General features: G+C 43.6%; 1 protein-coding gene across 5 annotated transcripts in view; it reads right to left on the bottom strand.

The window, feature by feature from the left end:
• Nucleotides 1-1,272: 1,272 nt before the first annotated feature.
• Schip1 (schwannomin interacting protein 1) overlaps nucleotides 1,273-22,264 on the bottom strand; it is a 163,431-nt gene continuing 142,439 nt past the window's right edge. For all 5 annotated transcript variants that reach the window (XM_045161633.1, XM_045161632.1, XM_045161634.1 and 2 more), the window contains 5 exons: nucleotides 9,903-10,020; nucleotides 8,788-8,985; nucleotides 7,831-7,954; nucleotides 4,592-4,685; nucleotides 1,273-1,909 (listed from right to left, as the gene is read on the bottom strand). In XM_045161633.1, coding sequence (XP_045017568.1) covers nucleotides 1,858-1,909; nucleotides 4,592-4,685; nucleotides 7,831-7,954; nucleotides 8,788-8,985; nucleotides 9,903-10,020 — 586 coding nt within the window. In that variant the 3' untranslated portion in view covers nucleotides 1,273-1,857. The remainder of the gene's footprint in view (nucleotides 1,910-4,591; nucleotides 4,686-7,830; nucleotides 7,955-8,787; nucleotides 8,986-9,902; nucleotides 10,021-22,264) is intronic.

The following is a 22,264-nucleotide window of genomic DNA, read 5'->3' as shown; positions in this document are numbered from 1 at the left end:
TTGAGAAGAGATAATGCAGCTAGTTTTATCAAGTTCTTTTTAGATTATGTAGACCCTACAGTGAAACCAAGTGACCTGGGGGTGGTGCTAAAATGTTGACAGCTCATCTGTTTTAGTTTATGGTTTTCTAATCCCTGTATGGACACTTGCTAATTAAGTTTGTTTTATGATCTCTCTTACTAATTGAAAAACTGTCTGCCTGTACTCTAATTTAGACCTGAATTTTTTTGAGACCAAAGTACTTAAATTTTTAAGATAGCAACAACTTGGTAATAGAGAAAGTGTTGGGTTACTTCTCCACCCAATAGGACACCAATGACAGACCAACTAAGTCTAGCTTGGTGAACCAGTGAGTTTAATTGGGGATAATTATAGGAGGATGGGCAATCTACAGGCAGCTATTTCATCTAGGAAGTGTCCCCCCCCCCACTAATTCCCCAGCAATTGTTTGCTGCTTATGCGTCCTAAGGGTGGGAAGACCTCACATGTCCCATGAGGATATATTGGTGGGTCCAATCTTGTGAGGATCTCCTATGGCTAATCACAGCCACTCTGATTTCAAGGGGACAGTGCCCTCATCATGCCGAACACAGAGTTCAAAATGTCAAGGTTTAAATGTGAAATGCCCCCATAGACTCATGTTATTTGAATACTTCCATTTAGGAAGGTTGCTGTAGAACTTTTAGGAAGTAGAGCTTTGCTGGAAGAAGAGGGTCACCGAGGGCAGGTCTTAAAGTTCATAGTCTGGTGCCACTTCCTCTTCACCCTCTGCATCTTGGCTCTGACAACAACGTGATGAGCTGGCCTCTTGCTGCCAGGCCTTCCCTGCCATGATGGAATGTATGACCTCAGAACTGTAAGCTAGAATAAACCTTTTCCTTTCTTAAATTACTTCTAGTTAGGTATTTATTCATAGCAAGAAGAAAGTAACTAATACAGTGAATTTGGTAAATGTAGTTGTGATGTAGGTCTAGCCTGGAGCAAGATGAACAGCCAGTAAAGGTTAGATTTAGCACACCAGATAAAGAGCTGTAAGCAACCACAAACATGCTGGCTCTGATGGTCCTAACCTTTGACCTGTGTGCATGCACGCACATTCTCACATTCACTCATTCAGTTTTTCACGGTCTCCTGGCAATATGCTAGTGTGCTTGTACTCAGTAGTAGCTGCTTATTTTTCACTGACAGAAGCTTGTTGGCAGGAAATTTAGTTGTAAAAGGGTCAAAGAGTAAGGAAGCATAGCCAGTTTTGCTAGTGAGCAAAAAGACATATCATATGAAACAAAGTTTTAATTTTTATTTTACATATTTATACATAAAACTCTCAAGGAACCTCCTGGATCCAACAGAATGTTAATAGCACATCTAAAAATGAACGTCAGGTAGTCAACATTCACAAAATGTTGAAAACTGATTAAAATATACATATTACGGGGAGCTACAACTTCACTACGAGGCAGGCATGTATTTTTGACTTGTATAGCACCGTCATTTACAGTTCTTCTTTAAAACTACAGTGAAGAATGAAAGTAGTCAATGGTAAATACTGCTCCAACTTAAAATCTCTAAACAAATAAAAATAAAGTTAAAACTACTCTCTGGTTATCCATGATTGGTGATGGTGTAAGTACTGTACATTTTCTTGTAACAATATTTTATTAAAATGCCTGATAGTAAGTGGCACGAGTAAAAAATTAAAATAAATTAAGAAGCAAAGGCCAATCACGGGACAGTAAGCTTCAGACATCATCGATGACGAGCACTGATACTTGTCTCGGCGCCACCTTTAGCAATAGCATGTTTCACAACTGAAGAAGCAAAGTGAACCCTCGTGTGTCCACGGGCGGATGGCTTCTTTCACTTGGCAGGCATTTTCTCTGCCATGTGCTTCTGCTGGCTCTCCGCATGTCTGCAACATGAACCACATGGTTACTAAGCATGAAGACAGAAGATCCAAAGTGCTTTCCAGTCAACAGCTACAACAACCTCCAAACTGAAGTTGAGCTCCTCAGAGTTAAATTCCTGACAATCAAGGAAACAACACTTCTTTCAAACTAATCGGAACCCTTTAATTTTCATATGCTATGGACTCCTTGACTCAGTGAACCATGGGAATAATGTTAGATTTACTACCTTGGGGAAGGAAAGAACTATATTTAAAATGACAAGAGATGGGCATCTAGGATGTGTTTATTAGTATTTAAAATATGTTTTCTACCTGTCAGGTACTGCATCTGGGGCAGGAAATTTGGTGAGGACAAAGCAGTGAGATTTCCATTTTTGAGGGGCATATGTTCTAGGCACTACAGACAAGAAAGGGAGCAAGAGCAAACATGACCATATCGACAGTAAGCACACATGGGGTGGGGGCTGCAGGTCATAGTGGAGTGGAGCACCTGCCCAGCATGCAGGATGCTCTGATTTTGATCCCCAGAACTGCAGGAACAAAACAAAAACAGTTCAGCAACAACAAAAACCAAAGCCAGGTATGGAGTCTGCCAGTGACCTGAGTGATGACTTATTGAGCACTAACTGCGTCTCCTGACAGGCACCTGGAACCAGTAACTGAACTTGCTATAAAATGGAGAATCTAACACATACTAGTCCTTTATGGCAATGTTTTCCCATGCTGGCATAAAGTTTCTCCCCTAAATTAGTCCCAAAATCACAGTCGTGGAAGTGAGAGCAAGGCCAAAGGTAGTGTGTGAGCCCAAAGTAAGCTGCAACTGGGTGAGGAGGCCGAATGGTCAAGCTGTTGACATCTTTTGAATGGATACTTCCCAAAGAATGGAAGGATCTGACGGCAGCACAAAGCAGTGCTTTTAAGGATGGGTTTAGGAACTGACAAATCTGCCAAGAGAAAACAGGCAGAGGGGATTCAGCTGTCACTTAGGGCTGGAGACAATCTGTGTGCTGCTTGCACTTGGGGAATCAGTGATGTCACATTTAACTGTTTTTATGAGGAACGCCTCAGAACTATGGTGCAGGGATGACAAATCACAAATAGTTTCCAAAACTAGGGAAGTGACAACAGCATCTTTGGCACATGCAGCGGCTACAAGTACACTAAGCTCAGGAACCCAGGGAAAAGAAGCCCTCTCCTAACATGGCCCTGCTGATGTGCACAGAGAGCTGAGAACACTTTCATAACACTGCTCATGAGCCTCACAAGCAAATTCGGTTCAAGAAACATTCTGGTGCCCAGTAAGGAAGATTTCACTGCAGCTAATGAAATAAGGGCTTCAATCCATAAAATTAAAAGGTTTTATTCAACCACTTAACTTTATTTTGCATGTGCATGTTTTAGCATGAGTGTGGCATGTGGGTGCAGGCACATGTATGTGCTGATGTGGTGCCTGTCCATGCAGAGGCCAGAGAAGAATGCTGGATGTCTCCCCTCCACCACCCCTTTACTTTGTTTCCTTAAGATGGAGTTTCTCACTGATTTTGGAGCTTGCTGGTTTTTTTTTTTTTTTTTTTTTTTTTTTAGCCCCAGTGATTCTTTGGTTTCTGCTCCCCATAGGACTGGGGTTACAGACATGTGTGGCCACACCTCACTGTTTATGTGGGTGTTGGTACATGGAACTCAAGTGGACTCAGGCTGCCCCCAGGTCCTCATGCTGAGGAAGCACTCTTTTTTAATATATTATTTTTAGCCGGGCATGGTGGTGCACGCCTTTAATCCCAGCACTTGGGAGGCAGAGGTAGGAGGATTGCCATGAGTTCAAGGCCACCCTGAGATGACAGAGTTAATTCCATGTCAGCCTGGACCAGAGTGAGACCCTACCTCGAAAAACCAAAAAAAAAAAAAAAATATATATATATATATATATATATACACACACACACACACACACACACACACACACACACACACACACACATAATTTTTATTTACGTATTTGAGAGAGACAGAGGCAAGTACAGAGAGCAAATGGGCACATCAGAACCTCAGGCCATTGCAAATGAACTCCAGATGCATGCACCACCATGTGCATGTGGCTTATGCAGATATTATCTGGCTTATGAGGGGAAATGAACCTGGGTCCTTTGGCTTTGAAAGCAAGTGCCTTAACTGCTAATCCATCTCTTCAGCCAAGCATGTTCTCTTAATTGATGACCCATCTCTCTCCAGCCCCCATTTCACTCTTTTTAAAAGATATGATTCATTCAAGCCCCACAAAGTTTTCTTTTTTTCCAGTGGTCATTACTGAGGACCTACTAGGATATAGCCAACCCTGTGCCAGGCTCTTGAAACACTGCAATGAAAGAAGCTGGTGTCACCTGTGCTGACATGGAGGCACAGGCTGGGACCAGCAATATAGAGAAAAGGGGTCTAATCCAGTCTTGGCTATCAGGAGCAGGGTCACTTTGTGACACCCACCATGCCAATGCTCATATGTGGAAAGCACATCAGTGTGGAATGACTTGGGGCTGATGCCCACATTGGGAACCACCCTCCTCCTACCAGCTAAGGTGAGTTAGGCACGGAAGTAAGGGACTTAGTTCTCCAGAGCCAATGGGTTCTCTGACTCTTCACTTTCTGGCCCCCGGAGCTGCTCTTCTCTGCCAACAGGGAACCCAGACTGACCTGGTTAAGTCTTCAATGTCCACCAGCATGGCATCCTGCTCCGTATGCAGCTCATCCCGGATGAGGAGCAGCTGGACCAGCTCTTCATTCAAGCCTGGGGCCAAGAAAGGAGCATTAAAACCAGATCAGGCTGTACCCATGACAGAACAGGTCCATGTACAGGCCACTGTGCACGGCAGTGCAGAGAAACAGTTAGGCATCATAAGAAAGATGTGCAGTGTAGACTTTGTTGTTTCTACAGGCAGGAGCTCATTTAGTCCAGGCTGATCTCACTCTGTAGCCTACACTGGCCTAGAACTCACAGTGATCCTTCTGCCCCAGCCTCTGAGTGCTCAGAATGAAGGTTGAGCCATCACCCCAGATTTCATGTAGACTTCTTATGGTTAGCTTCCCTATGTCAAGGTGAAGCTACCCATTGGAGAAACATGCCCAGTGTGCATAGTTCAGGAGGTACTGGAAGAAAATACAACAAATATTCCTTATTTGAAATACTGGAGCCAGAAGTATCTCATATTTCTGGGGTTTTTGAGTATTGGGATATTCATATAGACTTTACCAACTAAAGACCCCTAATCCAAAACGCTAATGTCTGAAATCTTACAGAATCTAAGACTCTTTGATCATGTTAGAGTTCCGATATAGAGACATTCAGCCTGTATTTTTAGTTACATTCATATTACAGCGGGGAAAACATTGTTAGCTGTTAGAAAAATAGCTGGGTAGGAACAGCAGGATTTTGTGTGACGAAATGTGAACATCGGCATCTGGAGCATATTCATTTGCATCCCTCATCTGGACCAGCGGAGCCCCTCAGCAGCTGAGGCATGTGGCACTCGGCTGGGGAGGAGGCCTGTTAGGGATGCTCAAAGCCTTCGTCAGGCTCCAGGACAAGGAGGTGCTATAAGAAAAGCATTATCTGAAAATGCTAGAAAAAGATTTCTGGAATTTTCAGATGTGTAAGACCTAAAGAAATGATCCTTTAAAATCTGTGGAACACAATGTTGAGACAAACATTCCTTAGACTTAATGCAGGAAGTAAATGAATGAAGATGGAAATGTTTCGTGTGTGTGTGTGCGCATGCGCACGTGTGTGTGTATATGTAGATGCATGTGTCCCGAGGGCACATGTGTGGAGGCCACAGCACAACAACAATGACTGTCTTCCTCTATGCTCTGCCACTTTGTTTTTTGGAGATGGAGTCTCACTGAACATGGAGCTGCCATTTTTTAGACACACTGGGTGGCCAGCAAGCCCCAGGGATTCTCCTGTGTCTACCACCTTGTACCCCTAGGGCTGGCACTATAGGCATGTGTGGCAATGCTCAGCTTTTTATGTGGGTGCTGGGGATTGGACTCAGGTCCTTATGTTTACACAGCACGCCCTCTTGCCCACTGAGTGCTCTAGCATTGAGCAATCTCCCCAGTCCCTGAGAAGGAAATATTTCTAACCCTTCTGAAATCAGTGCTTCGGGTTAATGTGGCTCCTGCCCTAGAAAAATATGAAGAAGAAAATGGTTCTCTCTTACTTTCTAAGATCTCAAACTCAGGTTATCCTGTTTGTGCAGCCAGCACTTCACCAACTGAGCCATCTCCCCGTTCTCGCTGGGTAGCTTTTCCTACTCCTAACTACTACTTGGTTTAGTATCTGCATATCCTAACCATTAGTGCTGGGAGTTCTCCCACCACCACCAATATGAAGTTTCCAGTATGGAAAGAGACAATACTCTTTAAGGAATCCGACAGTCCCACATATCTAATCAGTTTTCAAAATGATGAACTCATGAACTCATGACTAATCTTCAATCATCTTTGCTTCTTCTACTGGATTTTAAAGCAATTCCAGACATACACTTTTTTTTTTCTGTAAGTACCTTGATATATATCTCTAAAAAGAAAGGATTAAAATTTTTTTAAAATGCATTTGCTTATTTATAAGGAGAGAGAAAGTGAGAACAAACAAACACCAGGGCCTCCTGCCACTGCAAATAAACTCCAGATACATGTGCCACTTTGTGCATCTGGCTTTATGTGGGCCCTAGGGAATTGAACCTGAGACTTAGACTTTGCAAGCAAGCACCATCAAATGTCGAGCCATCTCCCCAGCCCAAGAAAGGATTTTTTTGAAGTTCATGCAATACCTTTATCACACTTTATTTAAACACATAAATAATATCATCAATAAAACATTTAATCAATGTTCAAATTTTCCTTGCTTGAATGCATTTGATGGGGATGATCCTTGTCTCTTCAATTCTGTTGATTTTTAAAAAATATTTTTATTTATTTGCAAGAAGAGAGAGAGAGAGAGAGAGAGAGAGAGAGAGAGAGGGAGAGAGAGAGAAAGAAAGAATGGGCACACTGAGAGAATGGGCATGCCAGGACCTCCAGCTACTGCAAATGAGCCCCAGACATATGTGCCACCTTGTGTATCTGGCTTATGTGGGTCCTGGGAACTGAATCTGGATCCTTTAGCTTTGCCAGCAAGCACCTTAACCACAAAGCCATATCTCCAGCACTCTTGAATTCTTTTAATTGGCAAGTTCACGGGACTATACAGAATCCCACGTTCTGGCCACAGGGATGGTGGATTCATCATGCTGACCACAAAGTCTGGTGGGGATGCTATATCTTTCAAGGACAAACAATGCCTGCTCTCTTCACAACCCATGACCTCAACCATCATCACCAACACCATCATCACCCCTTGGGGTGTTTCTGTCATAGGCATTTCGTTATTCTGGGAGTGGGGGCAGGGTAGCCCATACTCTGTCATCTGCCACCCCACAGCTCTCACATATTGTTAATGTACACTTTTACCACCTAGCGGCCCACCAAGTAAGTCCACTGTGATTTGACTAATGATGATGATAAAACCTAAAGTAAACATACAGACAAGTGAAGTAGAAGGTGTAATTGTCTAATAAGTGACTTTGAGCTACTGAACTATGTTCTAGAAATAGAAGTGAGTTGAATTCACACATTGTGCTAGCAGCCAGGGAATTAAGACAAAAAAGACCTGTAACCATGGTAAAGCTTGAAAAACTGTGAAAGCTTCTGACATTTCACAACTAAAAACAATAGAAAACAAAAAAGCCCATGATTTTCCTGCTTTCCTTGTAAACACAAATAAACCGTTCAATGAAAACACTGTACAAAATGATTGAGTCTACAAAGTAGCACTGTCTTGTCCACCCGGGTGTGACATCTCACTCCTGTGTCCAAGCAGACCTTACACTTACTTTCAATCTGGGAATGGAGGTCATTGACTATCACTTGTAGCTGCCCAATAGTCATGTCTCTCAGGTCGGTGGGTTTTAAACTTCTTTTCATCAAACATTCACTTATATGAGGCATGTGCGGCAGCTGGAGACACAAAGGGGAAGCCGTGGAGGTATGAACCAAGCTGCACATCCTGAGCATAAGGACCCAGTCCACTCTTAAGAGACCCACCCTCTCATCCACCCACTTCAATTAGGTTCTGGACTTAAACATGTTGCCAGCCTGTGATCTTCCCAATGTGGAACTGGGTACACATTGCTCCTCTCATCAAAATGATACCATATCTAGACCAAAGGATTTCTAACATGAATGAGTTACCAGGGAGCATGGCTCAAATTAATGATATTAGCTACTGTATAGTAACTCATGTTATGTCTTAAGCATGGTGTGCTGTACTCTAAACATTTATCTCACTTAATCCTTACAATCACTCTCTCACTCAGGTGTTGTCCACAGGGTGCATGAGTGGAAACTGAGACTTAAGTCTCTTGTCTAGAACCCAACAGCTGGGCAATAGCAGTGCCTGGCATAACTGCAAAGCCCAGGGCTCTAACTCATTATGCTGTTCTCGCTCTCCCTTGAAAGGCAGGGGTGAGACTTCAAGCAACACTGAGCTCGCTGTATTAGCAGGTTCTTCACCAAAACTGCTTCAAAGGAATTGGTTTCTATGACAGAAATACTGTCCCCCAGAAACAGGAGATCTGAATCAAGAGCAGTTTACTTTGGTGAAATCTGTTGCTTTTGTATTTTTCAACATGGACAGTAGGAAGGAAAAAGAAACAAATTTAGTTATTTCTCAATGCCAGTGCTTTTTGATAAATGGTTTTGAAGAAACCCAAGTTTGCATAATCCTGGGAAAGGACAGCACCCACCACAGCCCCCAACCACCTGCGTGCACGTCAGCCCTGGCTGCTTACGAGATCAGCAACAGGCGACTTTTTCCTGTTCTGTTTTTCCACTTCTACTTGCATTTTGGCCATTGGTTTGGCCATGGCCAGGGCCATTTTGGCTTCAGCTTGTAATTTCTTTTGCCTTGTGAGGAAGTCCATGTCATCCAAGGATTCAGATTCCTCCTCAGTAGTGTCTCTATCAGAATAGGAGGAACTCTGTTTGCTCTGTGAAGGAAGAAAGAGTGGCCTGAGCTTTCATGCCAGTGACCTTGTACTTGTGCTGGGCTCTTGCATTCTGAGCCTTTCCATGGCATGGCTGGGAGCTCTCTCCAGCAACTCTACTCACTACTTGGTCTCACCTATGCCAAGCTCAGGTAACATATCTTCTGACAGCTCACTACACTCAATGACCAATACCTATTTACTCCTTGCTAGTCTTTGGTACAATAAGGTGAAAGTCAGACCTGACAGAGAGGTAAATTCTAGCAGCAAGTGTCTGTCATTATTATTCATCCAACTTCTTTAGTATGTGGGAAAGGAATGAGCTCATCTTTCTAATCCCAATGGGGAGAGATTCTTGTTAAGTGTATTTTCCCTTTATGATTTTTTTTAAGACAGGGTCTTTTTACCCAGCTCAGGATGGCCTTGAACTCACTATGTAGCCCAAGCTGTCCTGACAGCTGACATTCTCCTGCTACAGCCTCCCAAGTGCATGTACCACCATGCCCAGCATTTTATAATTGTTAAAAGCATGTGATTTTTGGTTTAATATTCAAGTCATCATTTACTTTAATAAGCTTTATAAATGCTTATTGTATAACAACCTTATTTTTTCCCAACACTGTCAAATCCTTTTTTGTTGCTTTTTTTTTTTTTTTTTTTTTTTTTTAAGGTAGGGTCTTGTCTAGCCCGGGCTGATCTGGAAATCACTATGTAGTCTAAGGCTGGCCTCAAAGTCACAGTGATCCTCCAGTGAGTGCTGGGATTAAAGGTGTGCATCACCACACCCAGCCATTGTCAAATTCTTGAAACATGCAATTCCAACATGTTTCTTCTCCTGAAAGGTGGTTTTTAATTCACACCAGAGAAGGAGCTAAATGACCAGTAAAGAGCCCAAGGCAACACTTCAGCTGTAGACTTACCATGGGAGACAAGGGAGTATCCAAGCTGGTTTCCGTCTTGCTGTCATCAGCATCGCTGTCCTTGTCACTGCCACTGTCGTTGACAAAGCATATCTGCAGGTTCATCCCACTCTGCAACCTGGGCAGAGACACACAGGGCACCAGTTCCACTGAGCTACTTGTTATGACCACGGACAACGGAAATAAGTTTACTAATAGAAACCATTTTGTTTTTTTTATGACAGAGAAAAAGAATTTACTTTAATAAACTTTATTATTGCAGGGCCTTCAGCCACTGCAAATCAAACTCCAGATGTGTGTGCCACGTTGTGTACATGCATGACTTTGCACGTGTTCCCTTGTGTGTCTGGCTTATGTGGGATCTGGGAATTCGAACATGTGTCCTTAAGCTTTGCAGGTAAGCACTGTAATGGCTAAGCCATCTCTCTAGCACAGAAACTAGTTTTATATGTTCCTCCCAAGGAGAAATGTGTGAGCTTTATTACCTTTTGCTATTGCTTCTTAGATAAAGTCTTGTTATGCAGCCCAGGTCTGGCAATCCTCCTGCTTTAGCTTCCCCAATGCTTACAGGTATTGCACCGTCATGTCCAGTTTGATTATTCTCCATTTATAAATGGTAACTTTTAGTGTACTTCTTCATAGCTCATTAGTCTTTTTCTGTATCAGGTTAATGTTTAGCAAAAAATAATTTAAGGCCATATACTATAGTATCCACTGTAATACCAAACACACAGTTGGCAGACAATAAAAATCATTGAGAGGGCTGAAGAGATGGCTTAGTGGTTAAGGCACATGCTTGCGAAACCTAAGGAGCCATGTTGGATTCCCCAGGACCCATGTAAGCCAGATGCACAAGGTGGTGTGTGCGTCTGGAATTCATTTGCAGTGGCTGGAGGCCCTGATGCAACCATTCTCTCTATGTGCCTCTTTCTTTCTCTATCTTTCTCTCACAAATAAATAAAATACGTTTTTAAAAATCATTGAGTAGCCGGGCGTGGTGGCACACGCCTTTAATCCCAGCACTCGGGAGGCAGAGGTAGGAGGATCGCTGTGAGTTCAAGGCAACCCTGAGACTACAGAGTTCATTCCAGGTCAGCCTGGACCAGAGTGAGACCCTACCTCGAAAAACAAAAACAAAAACAAAAAATCATTGAGTAAATGGACCATTAAGATTACAGTTCTAGCTGGGTGTGGTGGCATACGCCTTTAATCCCAGCACTTGGGAAGCAGAGGTAGGAGGATCACCATGAGTTCGAGGCCACCCTGAGACTACAAAGTGAATTCCAGGTCAGCCTGGACTAGAATGAGACCCTATCTCAAACCGCCTCCCACCAAAAGATTACAGTTCTGAGCTGGGCATGGTGGTAGATGCATTTAATCCCAGCACTTGAGAGGCAGAGGTAGAAGGATCACCATGAGTTTGAGGCCACCCTGAGACTACAGAGTGAATTCCAGGTTAGCCTGGGCTAGAGGAGACCCTACCTCAAAAAACCAAAATAATAATAATGATAGTAATATAAAGAAAGAACACAGTTCTGTCAGCCTGCTTTGGTGGCATACACCTTTAATCCCAGCACTCAGGAGGCAGAGGTAGGAAGATCACTGTGAGTTTGAGGCCAGCCTGGAACTACAGAGTAAATTACAGGTCAGCCTAGGCTAGAGTGAGACCCTACCTCAAAAGAACAAACAAACAAAAGATTACAGTTCTGTCAATCAAGGTGAAGAGACCACAAATAAGGCTGTGCGGTGTCAGTCACAAAGGGTAGACACCTGCTATACACTTGGCCAGACTGTGGATCTGGCTCTTTGCACCTCCTTGTGAAGGTGAACTAGTTGGATATAAGTGTTTTTGAAGTAATTTTCTCAAAATCTCCAGATCCCAGTGTCATAGAGAAAGAAACGGCAGAAGAAGGCTCCTTTACAAGAAGGGATCAGGACGCCAGCCTCAGCCAGCTTTGCAGGATGTACACTGAATTGTGATGGCATTATTATTGCCATGGGGATAAATGCAAAAAGCAACTTATCTGAACTCTCCTGTTTGTTGTGTTTTCTTTTTGTTATTCTGATGGCAGGGCTCTTTTGTACAGTGCTCAGATGAACAATTCTGGAAATGCTTATTTGATTGACAACAAGAGAATCCAGAAGAAAAATAAAACAAAAACCTACTCATTAAGCACAGGAATGGAAACTGTGACAGGTATTTACTGCCACCTACTGTTGAAGTATGTAATTACACACGGTCCCTGCTTATTTCCCTTTAAGGAAATGCAATTTCTCTTGCTGAGTATGTCTCCATGAGTACTTCTAGTGTTATTCTTTCCCAGGACAGGCAAGGAAGCCAGACCCAGAGCTGTGGGATATGGTCTGTTAAGGCTGCTTAAAGTCAGCTGGACTTGAGTTCCAAATTTCACTTCTTTCTCCAAGCATATCATGATCCACATCTATAAATGAGCTAACAATACACACTTCAATGTCTGCTCAGAGCTTGGCAAGGGGCAGGTGCTCTGTATGTGGTAACTGTCCACCTTTCTCTGTTTGCTGAATACTTGGAAAAAGAAACACAAGCTCTTAGAGTTCATATGACTTTCTTTCTTTTTTTGCAATGTGTTTGCATGTGATATGTGTGGGCATGTGCGTACCAGTGTGCATGTGCGGAGGTCTGAAAACAGCCTTGAGGTGTTTGTCCTCTACTATCTGGCTTGAAACAGAGTCTCTCTCACTTTTTGCTACTCTGTGTGCACCAATATAGCTGGTCCTGGCTCTGTCTCCATTGTCTTAGGCATACTGGGATCACAGACACACAGGTGTGTCACTGTGCATCTGACTTAAAGTGGGAACTGAACTTTGCAAGTGCCTTTAGCTGCTGAGCTAATGCCTCAGGCCCTGGGTGATGCAGATTTCTTTTTAAAAAATTACCTATTTATTTGAGAGATATAGGCATACACACACACACACAGAGAGAGAGAGAGGGGGGGGGGGGGGGAGGGAGGAACGGAGGGAGAGAATATGGGTGCACCAGGGCCCTAGCCAATGAAAACAAACTCCACATTGTGTATCTGTCTTGGGGGATTGAATCTGAGTCCTTTTTTTCCAAAAATTATTTATTTATTAGAGAGAGAAAAGAGGCAGAAAAAGAGTGAGAGACAGAATAGGCGTGCCAGGGCTGCTAGCCACTACAAATAAACTCCAGAGGTAAGCACCACCTTGTGCATCTGGCTTACATGAGTATTGGGGAAATCACACCTGGATCTTTAGGCTTTGCAGGTAAGCACCTTAACTGCTAAGCCATCTCTCCAGCCTGCTTTTTTTAAAAAAAATATTTATTTGCAAGAAGAGAGACAGAGAGAGAATAAAAATGGGCATGCCAGGGCCTTTAGCTACTGCAAATGGGGAATCAAATCCAGGTTGTCAGGCATTGAAGGCAAGCACTTTAACTGCTGAGCCATTTCTCCAGACCAGCTCTTCTTATTTTTTTAAAATGTATTTATTTATTTTCAAGGAGAGAGAGAGAGAGAGAGAGAGAGAGAATGAATGGGTGCACCAGGGCCTCTATCCCCTGCAAACAGACTTCAGATGCATGTGCCACTTTACTTTGTGCATCTGTTTTTACGTGGGTACTGGGGAATCGATCTGGGGTTGTTAGGTTTTGCAGCCAAGTTCCTTAACTGCTGAGCCATCTCTCCAGCCCAGGTTTTCTTACTTTTGAGTAAAGTCAAGCAAATAAGTATCCCTGGTCACTGGGTACAAAGATGATAAAAATATAAACCTATGAGACCATCACAGAACAAACTTGCCTGAAGATTTCTCTGTTTCTTCTACTTCAATTTTTTTTTATTAATTATGAACTTGACTGTATGAACAATTGCATGTTGGTCACATTCCCATCGGATTATGTTCTCATACAGCCCCTCTTCCCCGCCCCTACTCCACTACAGGCCCTCCTCAGTGGGGTTATTGGTATGCACTGTGGAGTCATGCATGCATTCTATTTATAAAGAATATTTCCTTGTAAATTCTGCTGTTCTGCTCCAAACTAGCCTGTAAGGATCAATCCAGACTTTAAGTCAACCATCTCACATGGTGATTCTAACTCCGGAAAAGCAAAGGGAAGGATTTAGTAGTGGGGTGAGATGAAAGAACGCCTCAGGTAGAAATTCAGAAAATCGCCTTAGTACTATATTAGCACTGTGGGAAACAGGAATGGAGCTTCTAGGGGGCAAGCTTTGTAATTCCTTACAATGGCAGTCACCAAGAACGTGACTTGCAGGAAAGAAAATGACAGGACATCACAGCTAATGGTTCAGAGAGGATTTTAGTAAAGACATCTTAAATGGGCTCAGGTTTCAAAAGGACTTATCTGTCTTTAGCCTCTAAGCAGGCTTTAGGAGGACGGCTTTAAGTTGGCTCAGCCACAGCGCATCCCCACCCCCAACAGCAGCCTGACTATGGGGTGACACAGGCTACCTTGTCCTTTGAAGGTTTCTGCTACAGGGTCAAAGAACAGACAACCCCTGCTCCCGAGTTCTTTCAGCCATGGCTATTCTTGAGGTTCGTGCTGAAGGCTACATTCCAATGGGTCTCTGTCCCTCACAGCACAGTACATCTGGCCTCACTTATAACCAGTCTCACATACTTCAGGATGTGGGGGTGAGGGGGGAGTTCTCATTTGTCTGGATCTCTCAAGCATGGTCTGAAGTGAAAACAAAGGACGACCTCCTCTTGTTCACTGGTGCCATCATCAAGGCGACATAATCAGGGTTCTTTGCTGTTTTGAGCAGCAGTTAGCAGAACACTGCATGCAAAATGTGGCCGAAAGCTGTCTTGCTCACTGGCTTTACATCTGGAAGGTCCTGATTGCAGTTATCCCAGAAACCTCTTCCTTGTGGGCCGTGCAGACAACCAAGCTGTCCAGAGCTGCGGTAAAGTGGAGTGCCTCAGAATGCCCTCTGGCCATCTCACTGAGTGCAGAAGTGGCATCCCGGGCCTGCAGTGGGAGGGCATTCACTGGAGAGGCTCTTTAGTAGCCACATCTATTAGGCACATATAGTGGGAGTGAAGGAGGATAGGAGAAAGCTAGCTTTTTAAGGCAGTCTCAGGGATTGAGGCCTAAGGGGAACCAGGAGGTGCTAACCCTGGCACCAGAAACTCTTGGCAAAAAAGTCTAATTGAGACTGATCCACAGTGGCCCCTGCTGCCCACAGTCCACTGTGCTACCTGGGTGAGCTGACCTGTCACAGGTTCATCCTCCAATTTACCAGCCAATCAGGTCTTCCCCTTGCATCTCTGAATTTGACTCTATAAAGGCTGTGGCCTTTCAGCTCTTCACTCTACCTTCATGTGCTTATAATTCCTTATAAACTATACAATGTTTCCACATGAGAGCATGCTTCCATGTGTTTATCCTCCCTTCCTAGACTTTAATCTCCCTAAATTCACCCCACAATTTGTGATTCCTCCCTTAATAAACTTAATAGTTCATAATTTATTCTTCTTGAGTCTGTCTTTATTCTTTTTTATGACAGAATGTGAGAGAGAATTGGTGTGCCAGGGCCTCTAGCCACTGTAATCGAACTCCAGATGCTTGTGCCACCCTGTGTGCATGTGTGACCTGTGCACATGTGTCATCTTGTGTGTCTGGCTTACGTGGGTTCTGGGGAGTTGAATCTGGGTCCTTAGGCTTCGCAGGTGAGTGCCTTAACTGCTAAGCCATCTCTCCAGCACTTTTAAATTCTTTATTAAAGTAGGACAAACCCAAAACTTGGGGTTCATAATTTCTGGGGGACCCCCTCTGAATCCCAAAATCCTATATCAGAAAGATGTACTTAGAAAAGAGCTGTGCTGACTTCCAAATGCCATTATCAGGGATGTGATTAGACTAAGAGTGGGCCGGAAGGAGTACACAGCAGATATGAAAGTGCTTAGCATTTTTTAGTGCGCAGGAGGACCTCACGGCCAGGACGACACCTCATCAGGCAGCGCGCGCACACCAGTGCTCCCAGCACTCAGGAAGCAGGGCTGGGTGGGAGTTGAGGCCAGGGCCTAGTTTACATAGGGATCTTGTCTTAAAAATCCAAGGGCTAGAGATGTTGCTACGTGGTGCAGCACTTATCTAGCATATGCAAGGCAGTAGGTTTGATTCCCAGGGCTGCAAAAACACACAAAAATCTGTCTCTTTAAAAATACAGAGATGGGCCGGGCGTGGTGGCGCACGCCTTTAATCCCAGCACTTGGGAGGAAGAGGTAGGAGGATCGCCGAGTGTTCGAGGCCACCCTGAGATTACATAGTGAATTCCAGGTCAGCCTGAGCCAGAGTGAGACCCTACCTCGAAAAACAAAAAAAACAAAGACAAACAAACAAAAAAAAAAAAAATACAGAGATGGGCTGGAGAGATGGCTTAGTGGTTAAGCACTTGCCTGTGAAGCCTAAGGACCCCAGTTCAAGGCTCAGTTCTCCAGGACTCATGTTAGCCAGATGCACAAGGGGCGCACATATCTGGAGTTCATTTACAGTGGCTGGAGGCCCTGGCATGCCCATTCTCTCTCTTCTCTCCCTGTCTGCCTCTTTCTCTCTCTGTCACTATCAAATAAATAAATAAAAATAAACAAAAAATTATTTTTTAAAAAAAAATACAGAGACAAGCCAGGTGTGGTGGCACATGCCATTAATCCCAGCACTTGGAAGGCAGAGGTAGGAGGATCATAGTGAATTCCAGGTCAGCCTGGTCCACAGTGAGGCCCTACCCTGAAAAAAACAAACCAAAACAAAACAAAATCCAAGGAAAAGACCAGTGTATTCCTGGAAGATAACAATGGCATGTTCCAATAGTTAGCTAGTGTTTTCCAGAGAAGCTGCAGACATGGTGAGTTGGGCTTTTGTCATTGGTTGTGGTGGTCAAGGAACGGCCTGAGGTCAGCTCTGAAGCCCATTACTATTCCTTGTTTATAGGTCCTAGACTTTGATATCAGACTGCTAACATTGGTGCATAAATATTTACAAATTCACAGGTAAGATTTTATCCTCATCCCACAGGGCTTTAGGTGACTGTGTCCTGTTTGCTTGCTCCCCTCTACTGGGGCTGTATGGTAACCTGTAGTCCATAGGCAAGTATTTAGACTCAGAGAAGTCAGGCGGTGGGTCTTGGACTCAGGACAGTCTGGTATGGTATGTTTCACCTCAAGTGTCCTCTTCAGGAAACTCAGCAGCGGCCTTCAGAATAAGCCCAGGCTCTCTTGCTGACAAATGTGTGGCTTCTAGGCACAGAGTTTGTACCAAAAGTCCCAGGTACACTTGGTGGTCCTTCCAAGGGCAGTCTAGGCACCTTGCTGACCTCTAGCTGAGTACAGATACATGAGTAAGCCTGTCCACACCCAACTCAGCTTAGAGGACCACCTCGCTGACCCATAGGTCCTCTGCAGACATCAATGCTAACCTTACATGATGCTGAAGGGAGTGTATGTCATTGTGTACCATCACTGTGGCAATAGGTAAATGGCACAAGGTCACACAGCAAGAGACTCCAGGCTAGACATCTGACTTCCGAATCCAGTGGCATTTCTACCATACTACACTTAATTTTGGGTTTGGATGTATTAGATGGTACCTGAGTCTGGCAGCATAATTTTAACAGGTGCATACCTCTTACAGTTACTCATAATTTCCAAGCAATTGTATAGCTTTACTTATTAAACAGGGCAAGAAGGAACTTCCCAAAGACCTCTGGATTTTAAGCTTGTATTAGCTGTTTGTAACCAGTGAGGTCTGTGAGCTACTGTAACATCTATTATTCAAGATACCCAACTTGTATGTGGCCCAGCTATTAAATTATTTCCAGGCTGGAGAGATGGCTGAACAGGTAAGGTACTTGTCTGTAAAGCTAAGAATGCATGTTTGGATCTCCAGGTCCCATGTAGCCAGATGCAGTGATGCAAACATGCAATGTCACACATGTGCACAAGGGGGTGCATGTGTCTGGAGTTTGTTTACAGTGAGTTTTGCTTTTCTGAGACTGGGTTACCTCATTTAGTAAAATGTTTTTTTCCAGTTCCATCCATTTTCCTGTAAATTCATAACTTTGTTTTTCTTTATAGCTGAGTAAAATACCTACATCACATTTTCATTATTCAGACATCAGCTGATGGACATCTAGGTTGATTTCATTTCTTAGCTATTGTGAACGGAACAGCCATAAGCATGGAAGTGCACATTTCTCTGTGGCAGGGTATACGGTCCTTTGTACTCAAGCCCAGGAGTAGTACAGCTGAGTCATGTAGTTTCTGAGAAAATACCACACTTATATCCATAATGGAAATGCCCAATACTGGTTTTTTTTTTTTTTTTTTTTTTTTTTTTTTTTTTAAGGAACAAAGTTTTGGCTTCTCCACATTTGTTATGAAAGCACACTGCCATATGCTAGTTTATTCGGGTGGGATTATGTTAACTTTCTTTTGCTAAGGGGCTCAGCAGTGCAATAGGTAATGCTTTACTGGACTTTTAGAAACAATACTATCTGCAATAATAGATGCAAATATTGTGGTTCCACACCTGTCTTCATTACATGAAAGTATAAATAAATTATTTTTGTAAGAGTATGAGGTAAAGAAAGGGTTTGAATGCTCATTCACTCACTTATTCATTCAGTCGTTAGCATGGACAGTTCTGAGATATTCACAGCACCAACAAGCAGATTAGTGCTATTCCCTGTTGTCCAGGGCACACATTTTTAAAAAATTACTTTTAATCAGAAAGAGAACGAGTGAGTGAACTGTGAGAAGGGGGAGCGGGGGCAGGGCCTCCAGCCACTGCAATCAAACTCCAGACTCTTTCTTTTTTTAGAGACAGAACTGGCATGGTAGTGCCTCAGCCACTGCAACTAAACTTCAGACACTTGTGCCACCTAGTGGGCATGTGCAACCTTGTGCTTGCCTCACTTTTGTCTGGCTAATGTGGGATCTGGAGAGTAGATTATGAGTCCCTGGGCTTTGTAGGTAGACACCCTAACTGCTAAGCCATCTCTCCAGTCCAAACTCCAGACTTTTGCAACATCTTGTGCACATGTGAGACCTCATGCGCTTGTCACGTTGTGGTGCCTGGCTTATGTGGGACCCGAACATTTGAACATGAGTCCTTAGGCTTCACAAGCAAGTACCCTAACCACTAAGTCATCTCTCCATCCCAGGGCACACATTTTTTAAATTTGCTATAATGTCCACTACTCTCTTACTATTTGGATTTTTTCACTTATTTCTGTTGTTTGTTGATCTTGAAGGCATTTTATGGTTCATGACCCCTATATGAAATGGATGCACAGCAGTTGAACTAGGTATAAAAAAATACAGCTCTTAAAACAGGTAACAAGTGCTTGGATCACCAATAACAACTTACAAATAGAACGGGGAAAATGCAAAACACGGCAAGGAAACTGAAAAACCAGACACTAAAATATACAAAATCAAATGTTTTCACTGTGTGGACATTAACAAAGTAAGGCTAGGAAGGGTGAGAGAACAGACAGCTTAAGAAGAAAAAGTCCTGAGGAATTAAGCTGGTGAGGGTGAAACCAGGAGAGAGCCAGAAAGGCCACTAGCCAGTAGGGACACATCCAGAGAAGCTATGGGGTACTCTATGCTCCAGAGAGTGGCTTCTCAGCGGGGGAGCATGTATCTTTGTGTCCTGTCCCAAGCCTACATCTTGTAAGACACTCAGACACCAGAGCAGCAAGTCCAAAGACTGGAGAGGGCAAATGTGCTTACCAGGTCCTTCTCTCTAGTTCCACGCACACCTCTACTTGCTTTCTTCTCTCAGGTTAGTTCTGGATCCTTCTTCTTAAAAATATTTTATTTTTATTTAATTATTTAGAAAGGGGGGAGGGAGAGAATAGGTGCACCAGGGCCTCTAGCCACTGCAAACGAACTCCAGATGCATGTGCCACCACAGGCATCAGGCTTACATGGGTTCTGGAGAATTGAACCCGGGTCCTTAACAACTTAACCACTAAGATATCTCTTTAGCTCAGGGCCATTCTTTTGTACATGCTCAGAAGATGGCTCTCAGGTACCTAGACCTTATGCCCATAGAAGCTTCTCAGTGCTTTAAGCAGCCAACAGACCAGGGAGCCAGAATTTGCCAGGGTTTTCTTCGGAGAAGCATTAGCCCCTGTTTCCTAACCTGGTCCCTAGAGAGCTATGAATACTTGCATTTCTCAGACAGCTGTTGGTTCTTGTCCACATCAGTGTCAATTTCCTTCACTAATGACCACTTTTATGTAATTGAATTTGGAATGATAGGATCTTAATGTTGGGGAAAATGCATTTTCAACAGACAGACTCTTTAGCATGAATGGGAGACTGGAATGAGGCCTCTTAGGATACCAGGAATAAGTCTTCCCTCCCGGATGACAAACATAGTCTGTTTTAATCTTAATTAAGACCAGACAATTTCTAAGCTGTCTATTTTCTGAAGTAAAAAGTTACCATTTGTGAGCATCTATAATATATGCCAGGCACTTTGCCTATATCAGCTCTTCCTCTCAGGTACACTGGAAGTAAGGTTGGGAACCTCACTTTTATTTATGAGAAAACAAACGAAGTTCTTTTCTTTAGGAGAGTTTGTTTTGCAAGGCAAGGGCACTTTAAGAAGGGCAGAATGAAATCATGAATAGAAGAAAAAAAAAGGAGATGAACAATAACAAAAAAATCAAAGTGCATCAAAAAGTTTATGGTGGCTTGAATATGATAGTGAAAATGTGTGGTCCCATACACTCAGGTATTTTGTTAAAACTAAGATTGCAACTTCAGTTCCTAGCAGGCAGATTCTTGCTACAGGGGGACATGTCACTGGGAGAAGATCTGACTCTAGCCCAAAGGTGTAGAGAGAGCAGTTTGAGTTCTGGCTTGCTTGTGGTGCTGGCTGTTTGGTGGTTTTTCTCTCTGCTTGGGTCTATGAAAAGCAGCCAGATTCTTCTGCTATCAATGGAACTTCCCCTGGATCTGTAAGCTGAAATAAACCCACCCTTCCATAAACTATGTCTGGTTGGATGTTTGTCTCAGTAATGTGTTAGAAATTGAAATGGTGGGCTGGAGAGATGGCTTAGCAGTTAAGCACTTGCCTGTGAAGCCTAAGGACCCCGGTTCGAGGCTCAACTCCCCAGGACCCACGTTAGCCAGATGCACAAGGGGGCGCACACATCTGGAGTTCGTCTGCAGTGGCTGGAGGCCCTGGCGCGCCCATTCTCTCTCTCTCTCTCTACCTGCCTCTTTCTCTGTCTGTCGCTCTCAAATAAATAAATAAATAAAATAATTAAAAAAAAAAAGAAATTGAAATGGTATTATGTGGCTAGCAAACAGTTGCCCACATAAGACTAGCTGTGAAAATGAATGAATAGTCCTGAATTACTGTTAAGTGTGTGGGGGGGAAACAGGCTATAAAGCAGTAGCTATGTGATTCCAATTATATAACTAAAGAGGCACAGGTAATACTCAAGTACTATGGCAGGAAAAAGAAGTGAACATCTTTTGGTGGAAGAGAGATAGCTGACTTTGTATCAGTCTCTTGGGTGCCTCCCAGGTGTCATGAGTGAGCATTTTGCAAGAATTTGAAGAGGAGGGAAAGAGAGCTGATGCCATGGCTGGTGTGTTGGAGAAAAGGTGAGTGGGGCTCAGTGTTTGGCAGGCGGACAAGGATGGTAATGTGTGACTCAGGCACGTACTCAGGGACTGTGCCACACAGATGAGTCAGCCTCATCTTTGTTTTGGCAGGCTGCTGTGGGTGGTGGGGGATCTGTGGGCAGCAGGCCACATACTTCCTTGTAAGTGAACATGTCTGTGGAGAGACTCTGCCACTCATCTGCTGACATCTCTCCTCAGTCTTGATGCTACTCCCTTCCTTGAGTCTGCAGTAAATTACAGATCCTAAGTGACTGATATAAATGTAGTTTTCTTTTCTTTTCTTTTCTTTTTTTTGTTTGTTTGAGGTAGGGTCTCACTCTAGTTCAGGCTGACCTAGAATTCACTATGTGGTCTCAGGGTGGCCTTGAACTCATGGTGATCCTCCTGTCTCTACCTCCCTAGTGCTGGGATTAAAGGCGTGCACCACCATACCCAGCTTGTGCCACCAAGCCCAGCTTGTAGTTGCATTTTTAAAGCCACCCTGTCTATTTAGTTTGCTCAGTCAAGGGTCTAAACTTTCTTGGACTGTTCTGCTGGGGAGTTTCTGCTGCAGAACCATGCTGGCTGAACAACCATGCTTCCCCTTTTAGACCTTGAGGACCCTAGTGGCTGACTCATGTGAAAACACAGCGGGGATGGGGGTCATGGTCAGGGAATGACTAGAGATTTAAGTAGTTGAAAGGTCTCCCCACCCACCC

This window comes from Jaculus jaculus, chromosome 11 (genome assembly GCF_020740685.1).
Source record: "Jaculus jaculus isolate mJacJac1 chromosome 11, mJacJac1.mat.Y.cur, whole genome shotgun sequence".
NCBI lineage: Eukaryota > Metazoa > Chordata > Mammalia > Rodentia > Dipodidae > Jaculus > Jaculus jaculus.
The sequence above is the reverse complement of the archived record's forward strand: the minus strand, read 5'-3'. Positions and strand labels throughout refer to the sequence as shown.